The sequence below is a fragment of the Equus przewalskii genome, chromosome 12, assembly GCF_037783145.1.
Source record: "Equus przewalskii isolate Varuska chromosome 12, EquPr2, whole genome shotgun sequence".
Lineage (NCBI taxonomy): Eukaryota > Metazoa > Chordata > Mammalia > Perissodactyla > Equidae > Equus > Equus przewalskii.
The window spans coordinates 10,268,024-10,286,638 of record NC_091842.1 but is presented as its reverse complement, the minus strand read 5'-3'; the positions used below and the strand labels follow the sequence as shown (position 1 = coordinate 10,286,638).

At 60.4% G+C, this 18,615-nt stretch overlaps 2 protein-coding genes across 10 annotated transcripts in view; both read left to right on the top strand.

The window, feature by feature from the left end:
• The window catches only part of DTX2 (deltex E3 ubiquitin ligase 2), a 34,731-nt gene extending 25,513 nt beyond the window's left edge, over positions 1–9,218 (top strand). For 4 of the 8 annotated variants that reach the window (XM_070566398.1, XM_070566400.1, XM_070566399.1 and 1 more), the window contains 6 exons: positions 503–643; positions 3,540–3,613; positions 4,996–5,154; positions 5,830–5,991; positions 7,216–7,305; positions 8,541–9,218. In XM_070566398.1, coding sequence (XP_070422499.1) covers positions 503–643; positions 3,540–3,613; positions 4,996–5,154; positions 5,830–5,991; positions 7,216–7,305; positions 8,541–8,768 — 854 coding nt within the window. In that variant the 3' untranslated portion in view covers positions 8,769–9,218. The remainder of the gene's footprint in view (positions 1–502; positions 644–3,539; positions 3,614–4,995; positions 5,155–5,829; positions 5,992–7,215; positions 7,306–8,540) is intronic. The other 4 variants (XM_070566402.1, XM_070566404.1, XM_070566403.1 and 1 more) reach the window with 1 other exon arrangement.
• Positions 9,219–10,907: 1,689 nt separating this feature from the next.
• UPK3B (uroplakin 3B) lies at positions 10,908–16,924 on the top strand. 2 transcript variants are annotated; one of them, XM_070566406.1, is made up of 7 exons: positions 10,908–11,005; positions 11,768–11,984; positions 12,151–12,300; positions 12,569–12,803; positions 13,938–14,017; positions 14,840–14,969; positions 15,427–16,924. In XM_070566406.1, exons 2-7 carry the CDS (start codon positions 11,900–11,902, stop codon positions 15,584–15,586), a joined length of 840 nt encoding a protein of 279 aa, XP_070422507.1. In that variant the 5' UTR covers positions 10,908–11,005; positions 11,768–11,899; the 3' UTR covers positions 15,587–16,924. The 2 variants fall into 2 exon arrangements, with proteins under 2 accessions (XP_070422507.1, XP_008519501.2); XM_008521279.2 differs by lacking the exon at positions 10,908–11,005 and adding an exon at positions 11,165–11,227.
• The last annotated feature ends 1,691 nt before the right edge of the window (positions 16,925–18,615 follow it).

The following is an 18,615-nucleotide window of genomic DNA, read 5'->3' as shown; positions in this document are numbered from 1 at the left end:
AAAGCAGGCAGCAAGCACCCCACTGGAGGCAAGGCAACTGGGAGCCAAAGGAGCACAGCCAAGGGGAGCACACAGGGAGGACTGTGAGCTTGAGACCTGTCCACCTTCCTGTAGTTTGGCTGTACCCTTCATGGCTCTCCTTCCTGTGCCTGGCACAGGGAGACGCCACCCACAACTGCTCAGGCGGCTTCCTGGGCAGGCATTCTGCCCTCTAGCCCCGCCTGCTCCCAGCACGGGCTGATTGGTTGCTTGACACCTGTGGAACTCGGGCCCAGGGCTCTGATGAGCTGAGTGTTTCACTGGTTCCTGGCCCGGGGCTTAGCCCTGCCCACCTGGGTAGGCCCAGGAATCCAGCAGCTGGGTTCCCTGGGGAGATCGGTGGGTCCTGATGGCTGTTCACAGTGCCACCTGGACCCAGCCGGGGTTTGTGGACGTCACATGCTGAATGACTCCTTCTAACGTTTCTCCCCTCTCTGCATGTCTGATCTCGTACCCCGTGTAGGCATGACGAGTATTCTGATGTCAGCCATTGGACTCCCTGTGTGTCTTAGCCGCGCACCCCAGCCCGCCAGCCCTCCCGCCTCCTGTCTGGCCTCTAAAAGTCACAGCTCAGTTAAGAGATTGAGGAAAATGTCCGTGAAAGGTAGTTCCTGCTCGCCAATACTCTCTGGCCTCTGCTAAGCATCCTCGAGTCTTGCTGCCTCTGACTCCCGCATCAATCGCTCTTCTCTGACTCCCCTGGCTCTTCTCTGCTTCCCTTACTCCGCTGGGGGATGGGCTCAGTGGCCCTTCGCCCCACCCTCAGCAGCAGAAGTGGCCCCTGGGAATCTGCTTTCGCTCCAGAGTTCAGGTCGTGTTTTCCTGGCAGTTAGAGCACGAGGGGCCCATTCTTGACCACTCTGTGACTTTAAGCACAGGTGTGGGGTGAGTCCTGGCTCAGGATGCGGGACAACTCGGTCCCTTCCACTGGGGCCAGCTTGTGTCTCAGGAAAGCCTCCTGGCCCTGTCTGGCCACGAATGTGGGGCTACTTCCAAGGGGTCCCTTGCTGACCCCTGCCCTGCCCATCGTGTGGCCAGGGAAGAAGGTGTGTCAGGACCGTGGAAGGTGCTGTGAGGTTTAACAAGACTTGTGTGGAGGGGCCTGTGGGTAGTAAGTTCTAAACTTGCCATTTCTAAAGCCGATTGTGCCTTTGCCTTCATCACTAGGCCGGAGAAGCACGGATTTCTGAAAGCCCAGAGACCTTCAGGGTGGTGTGGGGAGCAGGGAGCAAGGCCCTGGCTTGGCCAGTCCTGGGTGTCGGTCTCGGCTCCAGCGTTCACTGGCTTCGTGTCACTTTGTGATCTCACACAGTCATCTCCATTCACCAGCCGGCTGCCTCCTACTTAGCAGATTGGTTGTGGGAGGAATAGGAAATACACACGTGAAGCGCATGGCACGCCGTAATGGTCGCTGCTCCGATCGTGTCCATCACCTGGGCTGACATCATCCCCTCAGGGTGGGAGGGAGGCCTGGGGAGAGGCAGGGCTCCAACTGCACAGCCCCCCACCCCATTGCCAGCAATCAGGGCGGGCCTGGGGGCTGGCTCCGTTCCCGTTTTCACTTCCTTAGGGGTGGAGACGGATCTGTGGGCAGGGCAGGCTGGCCACTTTCTGAGGCACTCGGCTTTGCCCGGGGAGTGCACAGGCTCTCAGCAGACCCCCAGGCCTTCCTAGTCTCTGAGGTCTAGTCTAGTCCGCTGGCTGTCGCCCTTGGAGAAATGTGGCTCGTGGAGAGCTCCCTTCAGTTCTGAAAGGCTGCCTGGGTGTAGGCAAGTAGGGGGCAGTGGCATGCTGAGCTGGGCCTCTCGACGTGGGCCAGGAGCTGGTCCTGGCAGATGGCGGGTCCTGGGGTTCATCTGGAAACTGGCCTGTAGCCACCAGGCTTTTCTAAAAGGCCCCTCGCCTCAATCTGAGTAGAGTTCCAGCTACCAGGACGGCCACCCTGAGCTGGCCTGTGCTTTGACCTGGCTTTCTCAGCACAGTGACCAGAGTCGGGGTCCTGGAAGTCTGTGGGTATGGGGCGTGTGTGGGTGTGTATTGGGAACGTGTGTATATGAGTGTGTGTGGTGTTCCTTTGCCTGTAGCTGCCATTCAGGTCATAGCAGCTAAGCTTTTACAACCACCACAGCTTTGGTTAGTATTAGGTCTCTTTTTAGATGACGGAACTGAGACTCAGAGGTGACATGATTTGGTCACAGCTTGAGAGCCAGAATCAAACCTGATGTCACCTGGTCCCAGCCTCTCTGCTCCCCTCATAACTGTTACCTGCCTTCTCTGGTCTAGAGGGAGCTGAGCTGTTGAGCCCTCAGACTTGTGAGTCTTTTCAGCCACAGGCTGATGGCCATGAGCTTGGGTTCAGAGCAGAGGCCTTGGTCTCGGACAGAGGCCAAGCCCAGGAGCTCCCCAGAGACCTGGAGGCGGGGTGAGGCGCGCTGCCAGGGTTGCTTACCCAGGCCGCACTGGCCTCCCCGGCCCCTCCTTTCTGCTCCCCCATGGGCTTGGCTATTGTTCTCTGGTGCTGCCGCTACCTGGAGAAGCCTCGGGGCCATGCTGATTCTCTCTTGCTAGCGGGGGAGTTTCTTGTCCTTGGGGTGGGTCCCGTTGGTGCAGGGTGGCCCCTCCCATCTTCAGGCACTTGTGTGCACAGAAGATGAGAGGTTTCGAGAGGAGTGGGGTGGGTGAGGCACCCTTCCTGCTGCATCTCAGCAGCTTCCCAGATCTGCTCAGCTTAGGAACCGAGTAGGTGTGTCACTGAGACCCCACAGTCCAGGCACAGGTGCAAGAAGTCTGCGGTTTATCGTGGTAGAGTCAGTGTGGCCATTGTCTGCAGTTGGCATGCACACAGATGCTTGCACAGAGTAGGCACCCGCTACATGCTCGACTTACAAAACTTCTTTTTTTCCCTGAGGGAGATTTGCCCTGAGCTAACATCTGTGCCAATCTTCCTCCACTTTATACGTGGGTCACCACCATAGCATGGGTGATGCATGGTGTAGGTCCATGCCCGTTATCTCAACCTGGGAACCCAGGCCCCTGAAGCAGAGTGTGCTGAACTTAACCACTATGCCATGGGGCCAGCCCCCAAACTTACTTTTCTTACCAAGACTTTCACACAAGAGTAGTTCGTTTTAGAAGCTGCTATTTGAGTCTTCCGTGCATCCTCCGAGGAGCCTGAGTCCAGTCTCCTGACCCAGAGTGCACAGGGTTGTGGCTCTTGAGGGTCGTGACCAGCTGCTGTCTCTGCCCCTCTTCCACCTCCAGCGGGGCTCCTGGGTCTGGGCCCCCAGTGGTGGGCTGGATAGGGCTCGTCCAGGCAGCGCTCTGGCGTGTTCTGCGCCCGGCACCAGCTCTCTCCTCCCTTGCACGCTAACCTTCGTGTCTTCGCCCCTCTAACATCCCTCCTGGCAGCTTGGACCTCTCCCTTGTCCTCCTTCCTCTCTGGCTTCAGCATCTCCAGTTAGTGTTCCTCAGGATCCTGCTTATGTTCTTCTCTCTTCTAGGAGGGACTCCAAAGCCAGAGCCAGAGCAGGTGATAAGAAACTATACTGAAGAGCTGAAAACAGCCCCGGATGAGGTGGGTGTCACAGGAGCCACGCTGCTTTGGTTTTGTTTGGAAACTAGGGGCAGCTCCAGATGAAGGATGCAGCCTGTTCTCTGCTGGAAGGACACTTCCCAAGGTGGCTCTGGGTGCCAGGTGCCAAGCTCCTGGCACTTGGGTTAACCTGTTAAGAGGCCTTAACAGGAGGAGGACTCAGCCTCTGAGACCTGGATCCCGATCTTAGGTTTGCCGCAAACGGGCTGTGATCCTGAGCAAAGCTCCTTCCGCACCCAGGCCTCTGTGTATCCTCCTCCCTGGGCCACCCTGGGGGCCAGGCTTCCTGGAGACGAGGCATGGGAGAGCCTGCCCCCGTCCCCGAGGGCTGATGCTGTGTGGAAGCCAGCAGCCTTGTTCAGGGAGCGGTCCTGCCCTCTGGCTGTTGGGGGAGCTGGTTAGCGTTCCCGTAATTAATGGGGCCTGCCAGACCCCTGTCACAGCTTTGGTATGACCTGAAACTCTTTCCCAAGCCACATTTTTGGAGCTCCAGTGCCACTTTTCTCCGATTTGAATGGAAGATTCTGGAGAATCTGGAGGGGCTTAGTGGGCTGGGTCAAAGGTCAGTGGTGCCAGACAGATCTGAGGACTGTCTTCACCTGCCTCTTTCTCGTGCAAGTCAGGCATGTGAGACACACCTGGTTGGTAAAGGTTTGGGCAGAAACCTGTCCCTCCTGCCCTCTCTACTCCTGCTTCGCAGCATCACTCTCTCTGTCTCTTTGTGCTCATCCAGCCCCACTGGGCTGCTTTCTGTCCCCAGGCTCCTCCCCTCCATGCTGCGGTCTACACGGCCGTGGTCATGATGGAACCCCCTGCTTAAAAGCCGTCAGCGGGGCCGCTGACGTGTAAGATAAAGCTCCAACGCCTGAGCACAGTGATCAGAACCTTCCAGGATCTGGTCCTCTCCCACCTCATCTCCTACTCCCTCTTCTGCCATAGGCCCCTGCAGGTGTCACCAGCCTTCCCAAACTGTATGCTGGTTCATGCTCCAGAACACTCTCTTCCTTCTCCCTGGGATGCCCATTCTCGTGCTTGTCCATCTGACAAGTTCCCTTTTCCCTGGCAAAGCCCCGTGTTGAGGGCCTCCGCTCTTCTCTCCTCCTGATTTGGCTGTTCTTGCTGCCCTCTTGGCCTGTGGTTCTCTTATTACGCTGGGCCCATGCTCCACGCTGCCTGTCGTCCCCTCCGCTGCCGTGAGCCCTCTGAGGACACAGATCCCCGTGACTCTTCTGTGTCCCCAGCCTCTGGAGCAAATGACTGTCAAATTGCCTTTGACTGCAGATGAAGGGCTTTTCCTGTGAGACTCGCCTCCTCGGCTGCGGCGGGTCGTTGCTGAGCATGCCCTGTGTTTGGTCTTCCTCCAGGACTGCATCATCTGTATGGAGAAGCTCTCTGTGGTATCTGGGTACAGCGACGTGACCGACAGCAAGACCATCGGGCCCGTGGCCGTGGGCCGCTTGGCCAAGTGCAACCATGCCTTCCACCTGCTCTGCCTGCTGGCCATGTACTGCAACGGGAACAAGGTGCCCCACAGCAGGCCCCGGGTGGGGTCAGGGGCCCTGCCACAGCCCCGTCGCAGTCCCGCTGCATCTGAGCAGGACCAGCTGTCCTGTGAAGGACCCAGGCTCGGAGCAGCCCTTGCCCTGCAGCAGGATGGGGTTGACACCTGGGGGCTGAGGGTGGCAGGTGCCTGGCCTCTCTTCCTCCAGTGGAGTTTAGCCAGCGTGGACAGAGGTTGGGAGGACAGAGAGAACCGATCACGGGCAGACCTTCCCGCCTGGGGTGGCCTCTCCGCGCTCTCCCTGTGCCATCATGTACCAGCCAGGGTGCCAGCACCAACAGTTGATCAGTTGCAGGATTTTGTTCCATTTTAAACGTGATTGGACTGTGGAGGCTTCTGCTCCTAAACCTAATTGTCCTCCTTGACGCCAGTCTCTCGGTACCTCGCCTCTTTAGTGGGAATTGCATCATGAGTTTCTGGTGCAAAAGTTGCCCTTCCAAGCAGTCTGTTGGAATCGAGTTTCTGTGCGAGGAGGCTGCTGGGAGTGGGGCAGTCTGCCCGGAACCCTCTGCGACAGTGGCCGACCCGGGCCCCTGTGGGCCTCTTTCCTGTCTAGACAGCTAGACAGCGGGGTGGCTGTGCTCAGGGGCTCTCCCAGGGCTGCCAACTCAGTCTATGCTGGTCTGCCCTGTCTCAGGACGGAAGTTTACAGTGTCCTTCCTGCAAAACCATCTACGGAGAGAAAACAGGGACCCAGCCCCGGGGGAAGATGGAGGTGTTCAAGTTCCAGGTGTCCCTCCCAGGTCATGAGGACTGCGGGACAATACTCATCGTTTACAACATTCCCCATGGCATTCAGGTGAGGCAGGGAGTCGGGGTGGTGCTCCTCAGACCTTTCCAGAATCATTCGGGCGCCCTTCTTCCTGCCTCACCCCTCTCCCACCAGTCTGCCCCGGGCACTGTGAGAATGCTCATGCTGCCAAGCTGAGGCCCCCAGGAACCAGGAGGTGCTAGTGCTGGGGTTAGAGCAAGCTCTTAGGGCCGTGGAAGCAAAGAAATGGCCTTCAGCCCTTTCCTGAGCCCAGGAGGGCTTCCTGGAAGTGGAGACATCTTAGCTGGACTTGTACTGGGCAAAGGCCAAGCATATAAGCAGGAAGAACACTTGTTTTGAGGGGCTGGATAACTGGGGAGCCCATGGGCAGGACCCCTCCCAGGGGCAGTGTGAGGTGGAGAGGTGCTGGCAGTGGGGACTGATGGTTCTCGAGAGACTGGCCCAGTGCCCAGATCCATTGAGAATGGCAGGGCTGGATCTAGATGTCAGGAACAAGACAAGAACCCAAGCAGAGAGCCCCAGGGTCTCTTTAGACCTCCTGCCTTGGGCAAGTTGGGAAGATGCAGGGCAGTAGGGACCAGGAGCCGATGGGGCCCATCTGTCACAGGTGGGGATGGGGGTGGGGGGCTCCCTTTGTTTGCTTTAATCACGTACTTTCCCCTGGTTTTCTTCCACTTCTCTGTGGCTCAAAGTACAATTTAAAAACATTCTAGACAGCATTAGGGCCCCAGAGTGGGAGGGGGATTTGGAGCTGTACATGGGTGTGTCACTGTGTCGCAGAGGGTGGGAGCAAGGGCCGTCTGCTGTCCCGGCCCCCCACCCTGCCAGTGTCTCAGGGTCCCTCCCTAGCCACTTCTAGAGGGAGGAGTGGAGGGCATTGTGTGCCGGAGGACATGCGTCATGGAGGGCCCTGCCACCCAGTCCAGAGAGCCCCGTGCCTGGAGGAGCATCCATCCCAATCTTGGACGGGTCCAGTCTCATCAGGAAAAGGGGACATTAGCAGGAGTGTCTGATGCCAGGCAGAGTGGGCGGCACGGGTTCAGGGAGGGCAGCCGTGGGTAGAAGGCCATGGTCACGGTGGGTCTTCAGGCGTTAGGATTATGAGACGGTGATTTATTTGGTCACTGGAGCGCAGGAACTGCCCCAGCCAGGAAGGCGAAGGGGCAGGCTGGGCTTGTGTGCCCTGTGCGCTGTGCCGCGGCAGGCCCTTCCTGGCCACTCTCACTCCCCAGGTCTGTGTTCCTCCTGCAGGGCCCCGAACACCCCAACCCCGGGAAGCCGTTCACCGCCAGAGGGTTTCCCCGTCAGTGTTACCTCCCGGACAACGCCCAGGGCCGCAAGGTGAGGGCCTGGCCACCGTGCCTGCGGAGGGCCCGTGGCCCGAGGGTCTCACCGCAGCTGCTCGGGTGCAGGGCAGGGTGGGGCAGGGAGGGCCCAGTCTGGTGGCCACACCAGCTCTGCCTGCGCTCACCTTACTGTGACCGGAGGAGGGCCGAGACCTGGCTGGGGTGGTAGCTGCTCCTTCCCAGGGACCCACTGTGGGGTAGACATCTTTGGGTGCCGGGTTACAGGGGGAGATGTCCCAGACTTCACAGGTGCTAGAGCGGGGAGGACAGGCCGTCTTCCAGCAGGCTGTTGGGCCAGGTTATGTGTTCTTCAGTCAGGCTATTGTAATGCGACAGGAGAGACTGAGGCCACCTTAGCCTGGGTGACCACGCAGCATGTGGCGCTACCTCTGCATTGAGACCTGAGTTGGGATTTTCCAGCTCTGAGAAGGCCGGGGAAGAGCATTCCAGGCAGATGGAACAGCTAGTGCACTGGCGTTGAGGTGGGAACAGGTGGGAGAGCGTGAAGAGCCTGAGCGAGGACCGTAGCAGCCCCCGGGGTCGGGGAGTGAGGCAGCGAGGGGTGGGGAAGGCAGGCACGCCAGCAGAGGAGTGAGAGCCGCTGGGTTTAGGTTTGAAAAGGCCCCCTCCGGCTGCTGTGAGAGGATGGACTGAGGTCCCAGTGTGGAGGGCAGCAGGGCTGGGAGAGAGCAGGGAGGCCTGGATTCCGGAGGGCGGAGGGGAGGGGGCTCGTCCAGGATGCACTTGGAAGTAGGGAAGGGTCAGGATACCTGCCGGCAGCTGAGTAAAGGGCAGCCTCTCCGACGGGGAGGGCCAGGCGAGCGGTGGGGCAAGGCTTCTGGCGGTGCCCAGTGTGAGGTCCTGGGCAGTGGGTTGGCAGTTGGAGTTCAGGGGGTCAGGGTTGGAGCTGGAGACAGAGACCCCCACAGATGGAGTTTCACGCCCCAGGACTGGATGAGATCACTCAGGAGGGAGTGGAATGGAACAGAGAGGAGGACCCCCGTCCCGCAGCACCGGCAAGGTGCCTGACTCACACCTGGCGTTTGGTGGATGGCTGCTGCTGCTGTCCTGTCCCCATCGCTGGGGCACATCAAACCGGCAGCGGGGGGAAGGCAGGGCAGTGGACGTTCCCACCCTGTGGCCTCACCACCTCTGCCCTAGGGTGGAAAACAGAAGGCACGGGCCAGTGCTTGTTCACCAGGCTGCCCTCCCCCTCCCCTCTGCGGGCAGGTCCTGGAGCTGCTGAAGGTGGCCTGGAAGAGGCGACTTATCTTCACAGTAGGAACGTCCAGCACCACGGGCGAGACCGACACAGTGGTGTGGAACGAGATCCACCACAAGACAGAGATGGACCGCAATGTGACAGGCCACGGCTACCCTGACCCCAACTACCTGCAGAACGTGCTGGCCGAGCTGGCCGCCCAGGGGGTGACCGAGGACTGCCTGGAGCAGCAGTGACCACCAGCCTGCCTGGCCCCTTCCCTGCCCCGCCACACCTGCCTCTGGCACCAGCTGCTCCTCGCCCCCTGCCGGTGGGGCTGCTCCTGGGGTGGGCAGGCGGCAGGTGCCTTTGCTCAGGCTGCAGCATTGTCGGGGGCACGGGTGTGCTCCTCTGGGAGCCAGAGCTTCTCCTGCCTGCCTTTCCCCCTCCTCCTCCCCTCCTGGGCCTGGACCTGTGTGGGAAGTGGACAAGCTGGGGAGTTGTCCTCGTGGGGGCTTAAGTTGCAGCTACCTCAGTGCACGGGGCCCTCTGTCCTCAGCAGGCTGCTTCGGGGCCCTAGTGCCTGGGGCCTGGCATAGGGTGAGGAGAGACCGCCTCGTCCCCAGCCAGGGGCAGGCATGGGTTCTGGGTCAGCTTCTCATACCTCACATGTTCTGTTTGCAATAAATGCCCTATAGCCAAAGTCATCAGGCCTGGGAATGTTTGTCAGTGCAGAGGTTCTGGTTGTGTCTGTGTGTGAGTGTGCATGTGAGATCTGATGTGTGAAGGCCAGCAGGCACGTCCTGCTGCATCAGAGCAGGTAGGGACCTTACAGGCTGCCCATTCACCCCCGTCTCCCAGAGGAAGACACTGAGGCTGCGGTGAGGGCCGGAGAGCCCACAGCCCACTCCGGTCTCCTTGCACTGTGCGGTCCAGCCCCTCAGAGCCCACGGTCCCGTTGACTGCCCCAGGCTTCGGGTTTACTAACGCTTCTCCCCTGGGGTGGGTGCCACTGTCTCCATTTTACAGATGAGGAAGATGAGGTTCAAGGATGCAGTGATGGCCCAAGGTTACCAGCTAGTGCTCGAGCCGGGGCTGGAACCCGGGGCAGGGTTCATCTGACGCTGTCCTCAAAGTTCTAATTCTTCTCAACCCTCTTAGGAGGATCAGATCTTCCCAGACTTGTCTGCCAAGGGAGTGTGGTTGTGGCCTGGGGCTGGAGGGACTCACAGGGCCTGTTAGAAGTGGCCAGGGGCACTTCTGCCTTTATAAGCCCCCTTTCTGTGTAAGAAAATTCTGTTTTACGGTGTGTTTGGTATAAAGATGAATACATTATATATAAGAGCATTTTTTTTAACCTAAGTGGGGGGGCGGGTTTCCTTCCGAGTTTGAAATAAAACATTTTTGTGGGTCCCTAAGAGTATTGTGGGCCCTGGGCCCCGAGCCCACTGTGCCTCGCAGAGGAGCTGGTCCTGGGGACGGCGGGGAGACCTGGCTGGACCCCAGACCCGTCAGGTTCCACAGTGAGGCTCGCTCCGCTGGCTTAGAGCACAGGAGTCGGGGGGGCATCTGAGTGCCGCCCTGTTGGCTCCCACCCTGGGAGTGACGTGAGAATCAGAGGGGAGGAAATGTTCCCAAGTCATCTGTCTGGTAAGAGTCTAGTCTCCAGAACATATACAGAACCCTTACAGCTCAAGAAGGAAAAGGCAGATGCTCAGGTTAAAAAATGATTGAAGGACTTGACATTTCTCCAAGATAGATGGCTGACGAGCGCACAAAAAATGCTCAGCGTCCTTAGGGAAACAGATCAAACCCACAAAGTGATACCACTTCACACCCATTAGGATGGCTCTTACCAAAAAAACGAGAAATGGGGAACACTGGTGAGGATGTGGAGAAATGGGAGCCCTCATCCGCTGCTGGTGGGAATGCAAAGCAGCCGCTTCAGAGAGCACTCAGGTGGTTCCTCAAAAAGTAGTTACCGTTTGACTCAGCAGTTCCACCCTAGGTGTATATCCAAGAACTGAAAACGTGTCCACCCAAGGCTTGTATGTGAATGTTCCCGGCAACCTTACTCATAATAGCCAAAAAAGGGCCACAACCCAAGTACCCATGAGACAGTCCCTCTGGGGCTGGCCCGGTGGCGCAGTGGTTAAGTGCACACGTTCTGCTTTGGTGGCCCAGGGTTCGCCAGTTCAGATACCAGGTGCGGACATGGCACCACTCAGCAAGCCATGCTGTGGTAGGCATCCCACGTATAAAGTAGAGGAAGATGGGCACGGATGTTAGCTCAGGGCCAGGCTTCCTCAGCAAAAAGAGGAGGATTGGCAGCAGATGTTAGGGCTGATCTTCCTCCAAAAAAAAAAAAAACAAAACCCTCCACACACTGCAATATCATTCAGCCATAAAAAAGGAATGAAGCCCCAATACACGCTACAACTTGGATGAACCTTGAAAACATCCTAGAAGCCAGACAGAAAAGGCCACGTATCTTGTGAGTCCATTCATACAAAATGTCCAGAATAGGCAAATCCATAGAGGCTGACAGTAGATTAGTGGTTGCGGGGGGCAGGGAGGGATGGGAGTGACTTTTCAAGGGTATGGTGTTTCCTTTCGGAGTGATGAAAATATTCTGAAATTAGTGGTGGTGATTGCACAACCTTGTGAATATGCTAAAAACCACTGAGCCGTATACTTTAAAAGGATGGATTTTATGGTATGTAAATTACATCTTGATAAAAAAATACAAGCACGGCAGTAATGTAAGTGGGGGGCCTGTCAGCTGTCAAGGGCTCTGCAGTTCTCTGACTCTAGCTTCTTTGGACAGGGGAGCTGAGGAGTGAGGGACAATGTGGAGGGAGGGCATCAGGGCCAGGGGCTGTGATGGGGCTGGAGCCCAGCAGGTTGGGGCCGCCCTGCTCCTGGGCCTGCGCCTGCTCCCTGGGCGGGGATGGAAGTCCGGGGGAGGCTCCTGGCACCTGGGGTGCAAGAATTTCAGGCATGTGGCCCTGAGCCCGTATTCTGGAGATTGGCGTCCTCCCCAGGGCTGGGAGGTTGCATAGAGCCCAAATTCAGACTTGGGACTCTGGGGTGGCTGGGCTGGCATCTAGGGGTTCGGCGGCCTCTCCCTCAGCCCTGGCTGTGGGGCCTGGCACTGGCCTGCCCTGCACTAGATCGCTACCCAGCCCCCTCCCCGCGGTGGGCTGGCCTGGTGGGAGGGGTGGGGGGGTTCATTTACATTTTCAGGTCTTTCCAGCTCTCGGCCAGCCTGGCAGCCTGACTAACCAGCTCCTCCAGGCCCAAGGAGAGGGTGGGGGCTGCAGCAGGAGGCAGCCAGACCAGCCCCAGGCTGTGGAAGTGGAAGAAGGCCTGTGGTCAGGCGGCCATCATGGGGCTCCTCCAGAGACAGCCTCACCCTCGGCTGCTGCTCCTCGTGGTGGCGCTGGTCTGGCCCCAGCCCTGCATGAGCCTGGGTGAGTGGGGGTCCCAGGATGAATGCGCCTGGCCAGACGCTGGGGCTGGGGGACCTGCTGGAGAGATTGGACCCTGGGAGCCCATGCCCTCCGACTGGGAGAGGCAGCCCAGGGGCGGGGGTGGGGCGGCAGCCTGGGACCCTCACGCCTCTCTCCATGGCCACAGAGCTGATCCCCTACACGCCGCGGATAACAGCCTGGGACCTGGAAGGAAAGGTCACGGCCACCACGTTCTCCCTGGAGCAGCCGCGCTGTGTCCTGGACGGGCGTGCCGGTGGTGCCGACACCGTCTGGCTGGTGGTGGCCTTCAGCAATGGTGTGTCCTGGTGCAAGTCTGGGGCCTGGGGTGAGGGTGGGGCCAAGGAGAGTTGCAGGCTCCTGGGAGCCCCTCCCTCCCTCACCATCACCTTCTACAATAGGGCTGCAGTGGGAGTTGGGCTCTACCCCAGGCAGCTCTGAGAGGGTGACAAAGGGACTTGATTTGTGTCTCTGGGCCCTGAGGCATGGAGGGCCAGGACCAGAGGCCTTGGACCCAGCCAGGGGCTATGCCCTCCAGCCCCACTGTCTGTCCCTCCCTCCTGCAGCCTCCAGGGACTTCCAGAACCCGCAGACGCTGGCTGAGATCCCAGCCTCCCCACAGCTGCTGACCGATGGCCACTATATGACGCTGCCCCTGTCCCTGGACCAGCTGCCCTGCGAGGACCCCGTGGATGGCAGCAGCGCCCCCGTGCTGCGGGTGGGCAATGACCCTGGCTGCCTTGCTGACCTCCACCAGCCGCCTTACTGCAACGCCCCCCTCCCCGGCCCTGGGCCGTACAGGTGGGTCACCCTGCCCGGACCCTGGGACAGGGCCTGTGCTGGAAGAGGAGGGATTTGGGGCACCAAGCCTGCCCTCCTTAGCCTCTCCTCAGGCCCTTGTCCTGGTCCCTCCCCTACACAAGCCTCAGTTTCTTGCTCTGTGGGGTCTCACGCTGGTGCTTATCCGAGTGGGGGGGCAGGCAGAACGCAGCCTTTCCAGGGGGCCCATGAGGAGGAGGTGGACACCACAGAGCTGGCGGAGGTGGAGACCCAGCCGGGGGTGTGAGGTGGGGAAGCAAGAGAGAAACTACCACTCACTTCCACAGGTGACAAAACAGGCACAGAGCACCAAGTGGCTTGTCAAGGTCAGGGTGGAGCCAGGGTAGGAGAGCCGGTGTCCAGACCAGGGCTGCCCCCACCACAGGAGGAGGCCAGTGTCCTCAGGGGGACCAGGTCCAGCTGGGAGAACCGGCAGGGGCGCAGGGAAGGCCAGGCAAGGTGTGGGCTGGACCAGCTCCTCCACCCGCCGCCTCCCTCTGCCCTCTCCCCCAGCCCTGCCAGGTCCACCTTCCCCGCCCCGTGGCCACTCCCCAGCTTGGCCTCCAGTCTCACCTCCCGCCCCAACCCTAGCAGCCACCAGAGCCGTTCCCCTTCAGACCAGCTCCCTCGATGCTCAGAAACCCTCCAGAGCTCCCCACCCTGCTCAAAGATACAACTCTTGGCGCCCTCTATGCTCAGCCCGCCCCTGCCTGTGATCCTGGGCTCTGAGTACGCCCTGACCACACCCCTCCCTGGGCCTTTGCCCGGGGTGCCCGCCCCTACTGGGGGGCCTTCCACAGCCTCATGACTCCACACGGCCAGCGATTCTTCTCCAGGAGGCCTGGGGGCCCCAGCCCCATAAGCCACTCTGCAGCACCCCTTATGGAACATTTGGTGACTGGGGCCCCTAAACCAGACAGGGTGTCTGCTGGCAGAAGTCACCATGGCCGGAGAGGTCAGGGCTGGGCCAGTTCATGGCTGGTCCTGGTGTGCTCCCACGCTTCCCCATGGGAAAGGCCCACAGCTTGGCACAGAGAGCTGCCTGGAGCCTGGCCTCGGTGGGTGCCCTGCCTGGGGCAGTTGAGGCTCTGAGCCTCACCCTCCTCCTCTCCCCAGGGTGAAGTTCCTTCTGACGGATGCCAGGGGCTCACCCCAGGCCGAGACCAGGTGGTCCGACCCCATCGCTCTCCACCAAGGTAGTGCTGGTGGGGGAGGGGGTGTCTGGCTCCAGTCTGGCCTGTGTGGACTGGTCACCCCTACAAAATGGTCATCGTTGGCCAGTCCATCCCCCTGCTGCTATGGGACTGGGGGCCTGGAGGCAGTGTCCAAATCAGGCCCACCCCCGAAAAAGAACCTAGCGCTGGAGGGTAGGGCACCGGTCAGCCCCGTCGGCAGAGGCACCAGCTCTGTCCACCTCTAAATGTTTGCCAACCCTTGGGTGCTAGGCTCCAGCCCAGTTGTGGGCAGCAACAGCCTCTCATGGGGAGCCAGCCCCATGGCCAGCGGTCAGGAGAAGGGCCAGGGCAGAAAGGAGGCCGGGGTCAGAGTCAGGGCCATGGGTTTTGGGGGGCTTCCCTCAGCAGGACCCCAAGGGGCTAGGGATTCACCAGGCCGAGGAAACTGCATGTGGGAAGGCCAGAGTGTCTGGTGTGTGGGATGCTCAGAAGACAAACTGGAGGTCAGGGGTGGTGGTGGGGGGCCTTGTTGTCTGAAGGCCTTGAATGCCAGGCTCCAGATAGCAGGGAGCCACATGATCAGTTCTGAGGTCTGCCACCACTCTGCCTGCTATGGGCTGCGCAGTGGGCGGCGCACTTGTGGGAACAGCCCAGTGAGACCAGGGTGGAGGCCGGAGCTGTGGGTGGTCCAGGCTGGCAGAGCACAGATGCTGAGATGGACTGATGGGTGGGCTCCAGAGGCTGTCTGGGGATGTGAGCAGCCAGGCCTTGGGTGTGACATGGGTGGGGAGGTGACTGCCCTGGGGTTGAGGGGCAGCCTCTGAGCAGCCGCTGTGTGTGCAGGGAAGTCCCCAGGCTCCATCGACACGTGGCCAGGGCGGCGGAGTGGTGACATGATCATCATCACCTCCATCCTCTCTTCTCTGGCCTGCCTCCTACTCCTGGCCTTCCTGGCTGCCTCCACTGTGCGCTTGTGAGTGGTGACATCCCGTGGGCCCCTCTTCTACCCAGAACTCCTCCTCTCTCACGGGCCCCAGATCTTGGAAGCCCTTTGCGAACTCTGTGGGCTGGAGTCGGGCAGTGTCCCTTCCAGGCATGTGCAGGGACTTGCCACTGAGTGTCTCTCACCTGGGACGTCAGAGAGGTGGTGAGCAGCTCCTCTGACGACAGGTTCAGAGAAGGAGCCACCTCGCTCTGCCCCTGTCCTCCTGGGCCTTGTTTTCCTTCCAGTGAGCCCTCCGTGATGTCAGTGAACCGACACCAGGGTAGTCAGGGAGCCACCTGGAGGAGGTGTGCCTCCAGCTGGTTCTACCCGGGAGGAGAGGGCTATCAGAGGCTGCAGGGGGAGGATCTGGGAGTGGGGAGGAGGCCCTGACTTGGCAGCCGGCTCCACCCAGCAGGGACACAGCTCCCCTCCTCTCCCCATCCAGTTCCAGCCTGTGGTGGCCTGAGGAGGCCCCGGAACAGCTGCGGATCGGCTCCTTCATGGGCAAGCGCTACATGACCCACCACATCCCGCCCAGCGAGGCCGCCACCCTGCCTGTGGGCTGTGAGCCTAGCCTGGACTCCCTCCCCAGCCTCAGCCCCTAGCCTGGCCTGTGTGGCTGGGCCTGGGGCAGTGGGGGTGAGGGGCGACAGTGCACCAGGCTCCTTGCCAGCCTCTGCATCCACATGCTCCCTACCCCATCACCCCCCCCCCCCCCCCAGGGCCTGGAGTCACCGATAGCAGCCCTGCCCTTGGCTTTCCCATTCCCCACCTTCTCCAGGCAATTGAAGTTGCCTTTAGGGGAGTTGAGGGGAGGGCCACGGTCCGGCTGGGCGTCCAGCCCCCTCTTCCACCTCTGCCTCTGTTCTGCCTGGCCTCCTGCGAGTGCGAGACTGGAGGTGATGTGGAGAGGCTGCCCTGACCCGAAGCTTCCAGGCCCAGGAGGACGCCTGCAGGGCCCTTCTCTGCCCTGGGCAGGGGGCTGGCCGGGCCCGTCATGGGGTGTGTGGGGTCTGAGCCACCCTCTGTCCCTGTGTCCCACCGCCCAGCGGCTGGGGCTGCAGTCAAGCCTTTAGAGGCCCCTCCATTGTCACTGGGAGTGAGCCCTTGCTGAGGGTGGCCCTCCCCGGCTGGAAGGTGGACAGAGTGTAGACGTCTGTCCATTATGACCATCCGGGCACTGCTTCCAACCCCCTTGCACACAGATGGCTCACTGCTTGTCCACTCACGCTCATCCAGTCACTCCACAAACATTTATTGAGCGCCTGCTGTATGCCACGCAGTGTTAGACATGGGACCTCAGGCACAGTCGGTCGATTCACTCTGCTCTGGGCATCAGATTACCACCGGTCCAGATGTGACCTGTTACTGCTGGGGGGCTGTCACGCCCTCAGATTGTCACATACCCTGGGGCTCACACTCCCTCAGACAACCACCCCAGTGGGCTCTCTCAGGCTTAGGAGCGCGCCCCGCCCCCTCCCCATCACCGGGGAGTTCCCGCTTCAGACGCGCCCCCGCGCTTCCGTCTGCCCCAAGGCCGCTGGTGCCCGCCGTGGCCACACGGGGGAGCGAGTGCACCGCAGCCGCACGGCCCTGCGCATGCGCACTCCTCTCCACGGACCCGCAGGGCTGTTGGCCGCGGGTTCAGGTTTGGTGACCTGACGTCGCAGAGCGGATCAAGCCGGAGGGATCAGCGCTCCCGCCTGAGAGCCTCTTGTGCCGTCCAGTCCTCGCAGACGCCACGGTCTAGATGGAGAAACTGAGGCTCCGTGACCTGCCCCCGCGCTCTTCCACGGGCTGCCCACCTCGTGTCCCTGGGCGGGTCCCGGTCTCCCAGTGTGACCGGGGCTCCCAGCACTCAGACCCTCGCGGAGGGCCCGGCGGTGGCCAGTAGGGGTGCCCCGTCTTTGGAGCTAAATAAATACGGTCCGCCTCTTCCATCACCTCCGAGCGGTGCCCGCGTGGTATGGGGAGAGGAGCATTTGCGCGTGGACCCAGCCCGGCCTCACTGTGCCCAGCCGGCCCGCCACCACCCCCGGGGCTGCCCTGAGCTGTCCCCTTGATTGCTATCCCGACTTGTACTTTGGAAGAGGGGAGCCGGGGAAACCCACCCGTGTGCTGCTGGTCAGGAAGCCGGCCACTAAGGTGGATTTAGCAGGACTACCTCCCAGGCAAACGCTCCGGGGGAGTCTTTGCTTTCAAAACCGGTCAACCCCCTAGTCCCTGATGGTCTCTGCCATCCTGCCTGCACCGCCACCAGCCACAAGACCTACTCCAGGTGCAGACACAAGCAGACTCAAATGCAATCAGGAGCTCAGACCCCCACAATCCTGCATGACATCTGGCCATGGGAGCCAGCCCCTTTGGGTACCACTTTTGAAATTCTGCCACTGTGAGCCCAGGTCCCTCTTGGCATCTTGGAATCTGAGGAGAGTTAAAAGTGCCCCCCACTCTCACTGACTACCCCTGGTAGAGCCTGTCTCATACTGTCCTGTCCAGGCCTGGCTCCAACACCACACAGGAAGGCCCTCGAGGCCCGGACGCCCAGCCTGGGGCTTGCCCAGGAGGGGTATGACAAGAGGAAGAGGGGTCCACTGGCATTTGCTGGGTGAAAACATGAATGAACCCACCCTGGGCCAAAGGATCAGCCAGGACCAGAAGTTGCCCCAGGCTTTTGTGTGTCCCTGGGCCCTCTTGTGGCTTGTTCTTAGTGCCAGAATCTGTGCTGCTCCCTGGCACAGCCCCAGTGACATCCTGTGCACGCAAGCGGCTGCCTATCGCTTCTGAACGGTCCTCCGGAGGCTGAGGAGCTGCTCTCATCCAGTCGGGGGCTTGACCATTGGGTCAGGCTCTAAACAGACAGCTCAACACGCTGGGCGAAGACTGAAGTGTAGCCCAGGGGCCAGGGAGGCACCCGACCCCACCTGAGGGTCAAGGGCTTTCCTAGGGAAGATTTCCAAGCTGAGCCTTCAGAGGCGAATGGAAGTTAGTCAAGCAGAGGGGTCCAGAAGGAGGGAGGAAGAGAGAGCGAGACTTGGGGAGACCAGATGTGAATAGTCTTGCCCTGCGGCAGCCCGGATGGTGCCTGGGGGTGGCAGGAGGGACTGAGGGCTGAGATGCCAGTGAGAGGGAGACCGGCCTGGTCTTCCAGGCAGATGGGACCAGCCATGAACCAGGGCAGAAGAAGGGGGTTGGAGAGGAAGAGGTGGATTCCAGAAATACTCAGGAGTGACCCGAGAAATTGAGACTTCTTCGATGTGGGAGATAAGTCAGAAGGAGAGGCCGTGCCCGGGTTTCTGATGTGGGGCTGGGGGTGAATGCAAAATGAAGGCCCTTCTCTTCTGAATGTGGTCATATCACCCCAGCTTGCTTCAAAGCAGATCCCAAGGTTCAAAAAATGGTTAATCTTTTACAAAGATGGAAACCACCTGGTCAGTGGGAGGCCATCCTGTGGGCCCGCCTGACTGTGGGTGTTCTGCCCCAGGGCTGTGCTGGCAAGCATGGCGGGGTGTCACAGAATCACACAGAGAAGGGGCAGCAGGACCCGTCATCGCCCAGCACAGGCAGTGTCACGCTGGGCCCGAGTCACGCTCGAGAGAGTCATCAGCCGGACCCCAGCCCTGCACGGGCCAGC

Bases quoted from the DNA above. Each gene is read 5' to 3' on its own strand.
- UPK3B (XM_070566406.1), top strand. From the start codon at position 11,900: ATGGGGCTCCTCCAGAGACAGCCTCACCCTCGGCTGCTGCTCCTCGTG. The intron at 12,301-12,568 runs GTGTGTCCTGGT...TCCCTCCTGCAG, and splicing joins GGTGGTGGCCTTCAGCAATG to CCTCCAGGGACTTCCAGAAC. The intron at 14,970-15,426 runs GTGAGTGGTGAC...CTCCCCATCCAG, and splicing joins GCTGCCTCCACTGTGCGCTT to TTCCAGCCTGTGGTGGCCTG.